At 46.1% G+C, this 11422-nt stretch overlaps 1 protein-coding gene across 1 annotated transcript; it reads right to left on the bottom strand.

The window, feature by feature from the left end:
* Positions 1-923: 923 nt before the first annotated feature.
* Positions 924-10179, bottom strand: LOC120849851 (protein ALP1-like; the record flags this gene model as incomplete). Its single annotated transcript, XM_040222105.3, has 5 exons — positions 924-1364; positions 2808-2979; positions 6212-6423; positions 8528-8967; positions 10051-10179. Coding segments are annotated over 4 exons (951 nt in total), but the record flags the coding sequence as incomplete, so codon positions are not given.
* Positions 10180-11422: the final 1243 nt, after the last annotated feature.

Here is an 11422-nt window from a genome sequence, read left to right as displayed (position 1 = left end):
ACAATCCCAACCCGTCCCCGAAAATAATTCTCGACTACGCCACTGCACAGAAGTAAACATCTCTTTAGATCAGCAGACACACCAGTTTTATTCAAGAATGACTGAGTAAACAGATTAGCATAAATTTCGGAGATTTGACATCAACACACTTTGGAGCATTCAACACCTCAAAGTGCTGCTGTTTGTGAAGGTGTCATAATTTTGTTTCAATACATTGCAGTTGACAAAGTAAAGAACAAGTGGACGAACCTCCGGTCCCAGTACCAGAGAGAGAACCGGAAGGTAAAAGACACGCAACGCTCTGGTGCTGGGGCCGACGATGTCCATGTCCCAAAATGGGTGCACTTCAAGAAAATGAAGTTTTTGTCCGGTGGTGCACCGGAAGCTCCAAGTGAGTCGACTGCCGAGGCGCCTGAAGCAGTACATGCTTCCCAAGAGGATGTGGTGAGTGCCTTACCCGAGGGGACTTTTCCCCCTTGACCGAGAAAAGTTGGTGCTTGCAGCATATATTTCGGGGGCCCAGGATCGCTAAAAAATCGAGTTCATGACCAAACTGTATGACGCCTACGGTGCCCAAATATTTAGCTCCACGACGGAGAGGAGTACTCATTACATATGGCCATAAATTTGCCAAAAGGTGCTGCAGATCTGCATGCTATAGCCCTCACACAAAAATTGAGAAAATTATATTTAAAAAAAGCACTTAAAAGATTATTATAATACCCATCACTGTTGATGTCAGCACCTCCAAATATGGGAGGATTGCAGCAGTGTTCCATAACAACTGCAGAGATATCTTGTCTCACTGAGTGTATGAGCCCCTCCCTATGCCTTAGGTTTTACTTCGGCAATTAGTACCTTGTGGAATCATGATGGCCTTGTTAACTACACATGTTAAACTGTCTTTGTGAAAAACTGCATGTTACATACACTAAAAGTCCAATATTTTGTTTAACACTTGTGTGAAAATCTGCACATAACATCCACTGAAAGTTCTCTTTAGTTCAACACTTGCAAATGAAAGAAAAGGATAAGATGCAACACAAATTGTCTGCAGGATTCCTGCCACGTGCCCGATGACTACAGGTCCGAAGACGAAAGTCCACCACCTGAGGCACCGGCCAAAAGGAGCCGCCGTCACAGCACGGAGGAACTGGCGACAAACAAGGCGGCACTGCTGCAGGCAGCTGTAAACAGCCTCAAGTCTGCCAGGGAGGTGGAGCCTGATGAGTGTCGGGGCTTTGGCCTGATGATGGAGGGGCTTGCTCGGACGATACCAAGGGGTACCAGCAGGCAGCTGGGCATGCTTGCCGCGCATAAGGCCCTCGTGGAAGCAGCCATATCTTCACAGGTCGTTGTGGTGGCTGCGCCAGAATAAAGGAAGTCTCCATATGAGCTCTCTTCATGTTTACTTCTTGAGTAGTACAAGACACCCGTGATTTCCCTACCGACCCCCTAGGGGGGTGGGGGGGGTGGGTGTACACCCCCCCTTATGGCCAATTCGTCTGGACCCGTATCGCGCGATGCAGTGCGGTTCGTCGTACACGGAGGGCTATAGGCGAGAGGGAAGCGTCCTTCTCTCCCCGCCAGCCTTTCGTGTATAAAGTGGAAAGAGTTTAGTGCACTGGACGGGTGCGGTGCGGAATCCCGGACAGAAGCTCACCCATTTCTTAAAAGACCCGGACAAAAGCTCACCAGGAAAAAATTTCGTGTTGGTTTTATAGAGAAACCAAGTTTAGAGAAAAAGGCGATAAACCTCCTTTTAGCGAATTCGGCCACCGCGAAGCGGCGTGTATGGATAAGTCAGGTGATTTAACATTTTTGTAATGAGCCGCCGCAGACTGCCGCCGGCGAAGCGGCAGAAGCACAGCAGGGGGTTTGGATTAATACACCAGTAATACACGCGCGAAGTAGAAAAGCCTTTTTTAAGTAGCGTCCCCATTTCGATAAACGGCATATCTCTAAACTGAGGCTCTGCTTTCTCTAAACCGTGCTTCAATAAAACGTGCCCGTTCTCTAAAACATGCTTCGACGGAATGGCATTCGATCAACCGTAGTAAACCCTTGCGTGGGATGGGGCACAAGTTCACCTAAATATGGTGCAATGTCCATTGCGTCCACATTTTATTTCAGTCCGTGTTTTGCCCGGGTAGCGAAAAAAAAAGAGGTGAGCTTTTGTCCGGGTCTGTGAAAAAAACGGGTGAGCTTTTGTCCGGTGAGCTTCTGTCCGGTGAGCTTTTGTCAGGTGAGCTTTTGTCCGGTTACCACGGTGCGGGCCCAGACGAATTGGATATTAGTTTGTCTGATGGCACCCATGAAAACAGAAAAATAATTGCCTCCGTGTGCTGAACTCCCTCCTCCCCCCCTTTCCCTCCCTCTCTCTCCCCCCAGACACACACCCTAATTTTAATTCCTGGGGAAACCACTGCCAGACACTTTCTCGTAAGTTACATTCAGTGCAGGGAAAAGGTACAGATCAGTGGATGTAGATTTCCAGCAGAACATCACCTATTTATTAATCTACACCACAACATACTTATCCAAAATTTGTTTGGATAAGTATGGATAAAAACAAAGAACAGATCTCAGCTCAGAATCCATAACCACCCAAGCTCTGTTAATTTACTGTTACTGTATTCCATTAGCTATCAAAAAAAATGCTCGGTATTACTTGTAATATGTGTCAGATTCCTATACATTGGAAAATAAGGAAATCTTATGGCATTAGAGAAATGTGGGGGCCATCCTTTTCGTGGATTGTGAAGTAGCAAAGCTTGGAAGAGACTGTCTTAACAAATGACACATACCATTACTTCAGTAACTTCCACTGCCAAGAGACTTGGCCTTCATCCCAGAAATACTCCTTGAAAACCGTCCGAACGGCTTTGGCGTCGGTTGATGGCTTGCCGCCAATGCGTTGCACAGGGAAGACTACCTTGTCGTTCACGTCTTTCCTCCATGTGCCACCGCGTACTGTTCCTGAAGTAGAGCAAGAATAAAAAGCATTTTGTAAAATGGAATAGGCATATGCTAACAGTATATGAAATTAAATCCTCATTGGGCGCGCTAAGTTTGCACTCGTTTACTCCTACTCCGACACTCCAATTTTCAAACTCCAAACGCAGCAGCTAAATGGAGCATAGATACGGGAGTGCAACACACCGAAACTATAGACGAGCCGCATGAGCCACTTCCAAAAGCACGCTTCTGATGAACCCATCATCTCATGGATACGAGTGGCAGAAGCCAAAATTATTTTGAACATAAATTAATGAAGGCCTCTGTAACGCAGAAGTTAAAAAAAAAAGGACTGACGTTAGGAAGTTTATATATGATTGTTTTAATATTTGTGAAAAGTCTGAAGACTTCTTTCGAGCATGTATGCGGAAAGTTCCTCGACTGAGCTATTCATTGACCATGCATATTGTTCAGATTTAAATTAAAGAACATTCCTGAACCCGCTTGTCGACGCAAAAACTGTCAAACTTGTCAGATGTCCCGTGGTTCCATCTTGCTACACAAGACTGAATCCATCGATCTACTATGTCGATACCGGCACACAGCCGTTCAATAGATGCCATGCCAATTCGTTTTCAGGCGAGATGTATGAACAAACCTTTTCCGCAACGTTAACTGGTTCCGGCTCTTTAATTGAAGTATCTTTATTCGCTGGGCTAAGCATTCTAAAAAGGGCCACGGTTCGAATGTCTTTTTCTCTCCACAACTTTTCTGTCGTTGTTCTATTGGCAAGCTACCGTTTGATAGATGTATTCGTTTTCAGGCGAGATGCACAAACAAACCTTTTCTGGAACGCTAGTTGCTGTCTTGGCTTTCAAATCAAATTGTTTTTACCTACTGGATTAAGCGCTATTCAAATAAAAAGGGCCAGCAGTTCGGGGGGCACCCTACGTCTCGGCGTTTCGGTCAGTGCAGCCATTTTATTTGTGGATGTGACATCATGGAGCGTGAAGAAGTCACTCACACTTTGAGAAATGCTCGGTGCATAAAGAGTGCACTCGAGTGTCAGTCTCCGACGGCGCTCCTTTCCGTTTACTGAACGGAGTGCCAAACTCTCAAGCTCCAGAGCACGGACCTCACATGTCCATTATCAACCGCAAAAAGAACTATCAAACTCTAAAGGGGCTATGTTATTTAAGGTGTGTCCCCTTTTTCTGTCTTTTTCGCTCCATTTCTTTTCCCACCTCAATGTCATGTTAGCCATCATATTAAACTTACACCAGGTTGCCTGTACTCTGATTATTTTCTCATTTATCTTATGCTACATTTCTACAAGCTAGAACTGCTGCTAGGGAAAGGGGCACAAAATATAGGAAGGCAAGACGTAAGTGGCACAAGGGTGACATAGCATTGAATGGGACGACTCAAGCGGACAACTATTGCAAGGCAACAGGAGGATCACAATAGCAGGAATGGCTTGCTTTCGTTGCGGTAGCTCCAGAAGGGGTATTTGGCTATTGAGTATTGTGATCAATGTGAAAGGTAATACGACCAAGCTTCTTGCAAGGACTACAGCTGCCGATTATGTACCAGTGGCGAGATGTGCGTCCCAGTAGCGTTACATATGTGTACTTGGGTCGCTCTTCTGTTAGTTTTCTTGTGCACAGTCTGTAAAAATCAAACCCAAAACCGTTTAAGCGAACCTTTAAAGGGAAACTGCACTAAATTCTTTTGATTTCCGTGTTACGACTATTTTTTACTAAGTCAGCAACCCTGAGTTACGAAATATAATTTGCTTTCGGTAGTGTTTATAGTTTTGCATATATCTAGTTTCAAATTTTTGTTTTTGCGCTTGTGGCGAAACAAATATCGGCTCCTCCACTGCAGCAACATCAGTGGCAGAAACTTTCGTACCCCTGTAGCAACTGGGCTCTGTACGAGTGCCGGCACTTTCTGCGTCTGCCTAGGAAACTGCCGCACTGCTGAGCTACTGTTCGAATTGGTGATATCCTGCCGATTCCTTTGCAATTAGGGTAAACATTTAAAGGGATACTTCAACAAAATTTGAAATATTCCCGTCGTGTTCAAAAATAGGTTGAATATGATCCACAATATCCGTAAATGACAATCGCACGTTTGTATTTTGAGCCTGGTGGCTGTATTTTTCGTTATAAACGGCCCCCTCTGGCAAGCGCTCGGAGAAGGCCCAGCGGAGACCACGTGAGATCCAACGCAATCGTGACGTAGGTCGTCTCAAGACGAGCAAAGCTACGGCGAGGCTGACGTCGAGAGGATGGCCTAGTCGTTCCAGCCACCGAAGCGGCTGCTTTTGTACAAATTTTGAGTGACGGGTTAATCTTCTATAATCTTGTAGGGGGGCAATAGCGACTTCTGCGACACACAAAAGGCATTCTCCTGAAGAGGGGAGTTCCTCCTGCCCCTCTTCTCTCGTCGTGGCCGGAGACGAGACAACCTCCGTCACTAGCTGCCAAGGTTGCTAGACGGGCATTACAAGCGAGGCGTTAGCGACATCCACCAGGTGCTCTTTGCTAATCGTTTAATTCGTTTTAAAATTCCTTTTCGTGACTTTTAACAAGATATTGGTATGTTCGATTTGATGGTGCTTTTTTGAACACATATAGACCAAAAAATGAGCGCCGAAATTTCGCTGTAGTATCCCTTTAAAGGATAATCAAATAAAATGTAAAGCCTACGGACAGTTACCCGAGAAACTGAACTGAAAGGTGAATGATGCAAATTGTGGTTCACAGTTGGTTATTTATGTTTTAAGAAAAGGCCTATAAAAGAGGATTGTGATCGTCGACCCAGAAACAAGCTCTACAATGCTGTGTAAGGACAGGAGGCAACAGTTTGGTGAAACCTGTATATGCTGCGACAGCCAGCAAAGGACGAAACTGAAGTGCTTGTCACTGTTGCCTGACAAAGGCTGACCTGCTTATGTCGGGCAAGACTGGAAGGCACATGCTTAAATGTGCCTTCTAGTCTTTAGCAGTTCCACTTGGTGTTGCCTGGTTTAGTTTCGTTTTCAAAAATATGTGCCCACCCATGCCCACCCACCTCAGAAAACACAGTAATTGCTGTTATAACAAATCAAATACATCAATTACCTGAAAAACCAATGGTGGGCGCAGGAGTTCATTTGAATTGCACATCACCATTCTTATGCCCAACGTTAGCACTAGGACAGAGTGTCTGGATAGCACCAACGTCAAATAGCCCATTTTGCATTTACCTGTGAGGACGTCCTCAACGTCGAGACTTTCTGGAGGCGTGTACCTCCCCCTTGAACTGTTCTTCGTCCGGAGGAAGTTGTGCAATGCAATTGTTGCCTTCACAACTTTGACAGCCCTGTGAGGCTTTTGCCGAAGAGGGTGCCCGTAGACTTGGAACCGGTTGCGGAGGATTCCGAAGCTGTTTTCCACAATGCGACGTCCCCGGGAGAGTCTGGAAAAAGAAACAATAATCTTGCATCACTAATGACCCTTCATACTGTACTTTTAAAAGTGCAGGCATGCTCTTTTAAAAACCTTCAATAAGTACTGATTTCCTATTGCCATGGCAGAACTGCTAGCTGTCTTCAACTTGATTCCCAGTGTAGCATATCGACCGACACGTGGGCTTGACATTATAGAGCTGCGGTGCGGCTGCGATCGCGCCGGAGCCGGTGGCGTGGGTAGAAGGGCGCACATTTTCCATGGGCGTCATAGCATTTCAGCATGCCGCAAAGCTGTGCAGCCGTTAATTTCACCGAAAGGTACAGCAAAAGTAGTGAACTGAGTTGCCACAAGCTCCAGGCAGGCTTTAAAAAGCGCAAAATTTGAAGAATATTCGTTGATCGAAAAGAATGGCCGCCTCATGAGGACGACCGTTTGTGCGGCAAGCACTTTCTTGAAGGCAAGCGTGGCTTCCATTTTAATCTCTGTCCCGAGGTTCTTATAGGCATGGAAGCCATCGTCTGATCGAGGCCACCCAGATTTTGCTCCCACGGTTTTCACGCACAAAGCACCGGCCAAGTGCTCGTTAAGTCGCTCTGTTGCTGTACAAACGCTGAAATTTACCAGTGTGTTAGAATCTCTCAGAACAAACGTATCAGTGGCCCCCGAGATGTTTATCACCTTCCGTGTGGGGGTGAAAAATTTAACATTTGTCGACAAAACTCCCCCAGCAGAAACCTCTGACTGCTCAATAAGCATCAGAGAATGCTAAACACAGTGACTTTACCCGAGACTTGGGCAGCATCATCATGTTTAACATTTACCTATGTCAGCTAACCTGCCCTGTCGTATTTTGTTCGAGAAAGCTCTCGTTCTCGACGCCCTCACCAGGGCTAATTAATATCTGATTCACCTGTAATGACCATCGAAATCGAAGGTCCCACGAAAAGTTTTGCTGGATAATCCAACGGACTAGTTTTAAGCCTTACCCTTTCAGTGGCTCACGCATTATATCATGGTCAAACAAATCAAGCTTCTTCTTGGACAGCATCATCAGTTTACTTCAGTGTAAACGGTTATAAGAATTGAAAGATTGCAACCAGCTGCTTTGTAAACAGCTGGTTGCAGAAATTTACGACGCCTGTAACTATCTCTACAACAGCCGAGTTGCTTGAACTCATTGCAACTATAAACTACAGGTTGCAGCGACCAACGTTTGTAGATAAACGTTGGTAGCGACTGCACTCTCTCAATCCCACCCATCACTCCGAACAAAAAGGCGCTAGTTTCGGTTTGAGGTCGGTACCCTTTCTACAACATAGATGGCGGCAGCCTCAGTCTTCTGCACTCGGTGCATTTGGCAGGATCGATTGAGTTCAGTTCTCCGTGCAACACTCTGCGAGTGCGATGCATTTTGGGGGAGAACTCGAACGGTGCCAGTGCGTGTCAAACGAACTCGCTAGTGCTTTCCCTTTCTCCCCTCGTCTGGTGTTGCCTTCGCCTGTCTTGCACGCAACTAGTGACACGGAGTACAGGTTCAAAAGCTCATGTCAACATCTGAACTTCAGACAAGTGGATGACAAAGCAGGCATCTCTAGATCTGGATCCCCGGCAAGTCCAATCTCCAAGGGACAAGAATATGTAGGGCAGGACAAGAATATGTAGGGCATTGTATTATTCCCAGGCATTGCCTATGACAGCTATGTGAGACAACGGTGGTGGACACCACCATAGGCAGTCATAATATGTGCAATGCCAAAAACTCTTGGTTGGTAGATAGTTGTGCTATAGGTAGCTTTATAGGGGGATGTGCGATTCAATTTGATTGAGAAATCAATATTCGCACGTCAGTTTTCATGATGGAGCACGGTACCCAGAAATGGGGCCTTTGCACATGCGGCGAATCTTCAAGAGCATTAGTAGCACGAGGTGAAATGCTCGGGGATGCGCGTGATAACATACCTTCCACTGTATTAATGGCACATCTAGTACCTGGGCATAGCAGCCAATGTGATGCGACATGAAAGCTATGTATTGTCATTCTCACTACAGGGCAAATGCAAGGCAAGGCTTACTGATAGTGGCACAGCGACGGTAGAACAGTCTGTACTCACCGATAGTTGAACATCGTCTCTGGATCCTTTAGCTCAGCTGCTGGAAAGGGCCTCAGCAGGTACGGCTTGAGTCCAAACCCTTCGTCACCAATAATAACGAACGGTGCCACCTTCGATGAGTTTGGCAGCTGTGCTGGCTCCGGGAAACCAGCAGAGCCACGGTCGATATGTGCCCGTAAGCTTGTGGCAGCCCAGACACCGCTATCGTTCATCCGTCCATTCCTGCCCACATCTGCGTACAGGAACTTGAGGTCGGCATCTACAAGAGCCATCAGCACAATGCTGAATGTGCCCTTGTAGTTCCGGTACATGGCTCCTGTACCCAGAGGTGGGCAGATGGTCACATGTTTGCCATCTAAGGCGCCCAGGCAATGCGGGAACTGCCACAGCTCTTCAAACCCCCGGGCAACTTGTCTCCACTCGCCCGGCGTTGATGGTAGCTTGGAAGAAAGAGGAAGACATGTCAGCCAACTGTGAAACCCTCATAGAAAGGAAACACCTTATCTACTAAACGGAACTTTGTCTACTTACTGAATTGAACACTAAAAAGTCATGTGCGCCCAGTAAGTGGACTCGCCAAATTTACAGGCAGTGCACTGTGCAACCTGGGTAGACATTCTGGTGACCCTTACACATTAATGCGATGCACAAAATTGCAAGTACAACATAACAGAAAAATCAATGCTGCAGCGTCACTCCCGTGATGGTGCTAGTATCAGTGATAGTGATAGCAATCTTTATTTGACCAGGAGATCCACGGTTTCGCAAAAAAAAGCAACAGCCCACACCATACAGTCCCAAAGTGCCGCATCTAATGACAGTCATTATGTCATGAATACTATATACAAGAGCCATGAGATGGTCTATGGGTTATTATAGAATGGTCGTTCAAGCCCCGGAGGTGGCACTTGAGGCAAGTCAACAGTAAACCGAGGTCACCAACAACTCGAGAGGCAATGAAATGCTGTGCGAGGTGCGAATTGGAGTGTTCAGGGCATGCAAAACACGAGTGTAGACACGGTTTCTTCAGGACACTTGGCCTGCAGGACGAGACAGCTGAACATGTCGTTATGGAGTGACTGAGAGCTTAGGCCGCCAATGCCACTAGATGTGGAGGGCTATGGTGTTGCACTGGGGCTGAGCGGGTTGAGACCAACACCACTGACCAGATAGGAGCAGATGACGTGCATTAGTCAAGATGTAGGTCGAGACCATGGTGGCTAGCAGGACGATGCCTGCGCCCTTGAACGGTTGAGATTACAAAGTGAAGATGGTAAGACGGGTGGGGGAAAACTGTGAGGAGGGGGGCCCAGGGCAGTCAAACTTAGGTTTTTGACACTTCTCTTTCCTTTTTTGATACTTCTCTTTCCTTTTGGCTAGATCACAGTTTTGTTAAAACTGTGATTGCCCGACACAAGGGGTTAGGTCACCATATCTGTGCGTCAAAAGCTTGTCCCTCTGCTTCTGTTCTGACACCACTGTGTGGCTTTAATTGTGATGGTATGTTTACGAGATAAACCTACCTTGATGAAGTCAGGTGCCAAAACTTCATATATAGCTATGCACACTTCGTGCACTATCTTGGAGACCGTGTTGTGGGCCCTCCTGAACTGGAAACCAGTAGAGGCGAAGGTCTCCCCTGGAATGAAGGTTCATTGCATTGAAATTAGTGAAAGCACTCTATATGCATTCTAAACAATCAAGTATGCCACCATGGTATACAAAATGCAGGGTTTTCAGGGAGCAATTTCAAAGGTGACTTTCACTTGATCATATTTACGCACCGATAATGGTGATTATTGATGCGACTCCTGTCAAAACTGGGAAACTGACCGAAACTCGGGTGGGTAGACCGCTGAAATTTTAGGAATACAGCGAACGATAGCCAGCAACATCAGTATGATAAGGATTGTTATATCAATATACTGAACCCAGCCAGTGGTGTCAGGTTGCAGGGCTATTCTTTATTTACAATTTATGACAACTTCCAGATTTACCATAATTGATGGTCTACCGGCGGTCCAGATGGCAGCAACCTACTCTAAAATAATTGCAAACATCAGTTTCGCAAGCTATTGGGGAGGAGGACAGACCGTGACGCCCCAAGCGGTTAACTGAACAACTACACGGATGGGGACAACAAATACAATGACGCAGCGCACGGCCGACATAACCGAACGCGGCGTCAGCGTTCGGCTGGAATTCGTGTTCTCCGGCGAGGGGGAGGAGGGCTCTTTTCTTTTCGCTACGGCCTGCATGAACAATGCAGCATGCACGATCCCAGCTCAGCACAAAAGCCGAAGTGGGTCAAGCTCGCATTCTCTGAAAATAGAACCGGCACTTAACGTCGCTTCGTCGATTGTTAGTATTTTTTTACATTAGACTGTGCCCCGCGCTCTATTGTAGAAGATGGCATGGCCATGCCCATAAGGCCTGTCGGCATGTGCACAGGCCTTGTGTTGAGTAAACACCGAGCGTGGGGAAAACAAACGGGTCAGAGGCCCTCTATAGTTCGATCTCCTGCCCAATAGTGCTATAATTTACACATATGAGTGGGTAGGCTGTGTATTTAATATAAGAAATTATCAAAGAAGGTGAAAAGTTACAAAAACTAACATTGCATTGGAGAGACGCCTATTAAATATATAAAAAAAAAAAGACAACCCCGTCGTAAAGCGCTAAAATGTATGATTAAAAAAAAAATACGCAAGGAAAAGCATTTTGCCACTTTTCTCAGGGTCAGTTTTGTTGCTTAATCGAACTTCCCAATGGGTCACTCATACAACTTTTCTTGACTGTATTTGTTTGACTAGGGCAAACCTTTTCTTTGATAGTTTGAGAAATAAAATGCGCTACTTAGACGTACTTTAGAGATAAATCACACTGTTATAGCCT

This window comes from Ixodes scapularis, unplaced genomic scaffold (genome assembly GCF_016920785.2).
Source record: "Ixodes scapularis isolate PalLabHiFi unplaced genomic scaffold, ASM1692078v2 PGA_scaffold13__105_contigs__length_92229423, whole genome shotgun sequence".
Lineage (NCBI taxonomy): Eukaryota > Metazoa > Arthropoda > Arachnida > Ixodida > Ixodidae > Ixodes > Ixodes scapularis.
Note: the sequence above shows the minus strand (reverse complement) of the source record. Positions and strands in the feature narration are given on the sequence as shown.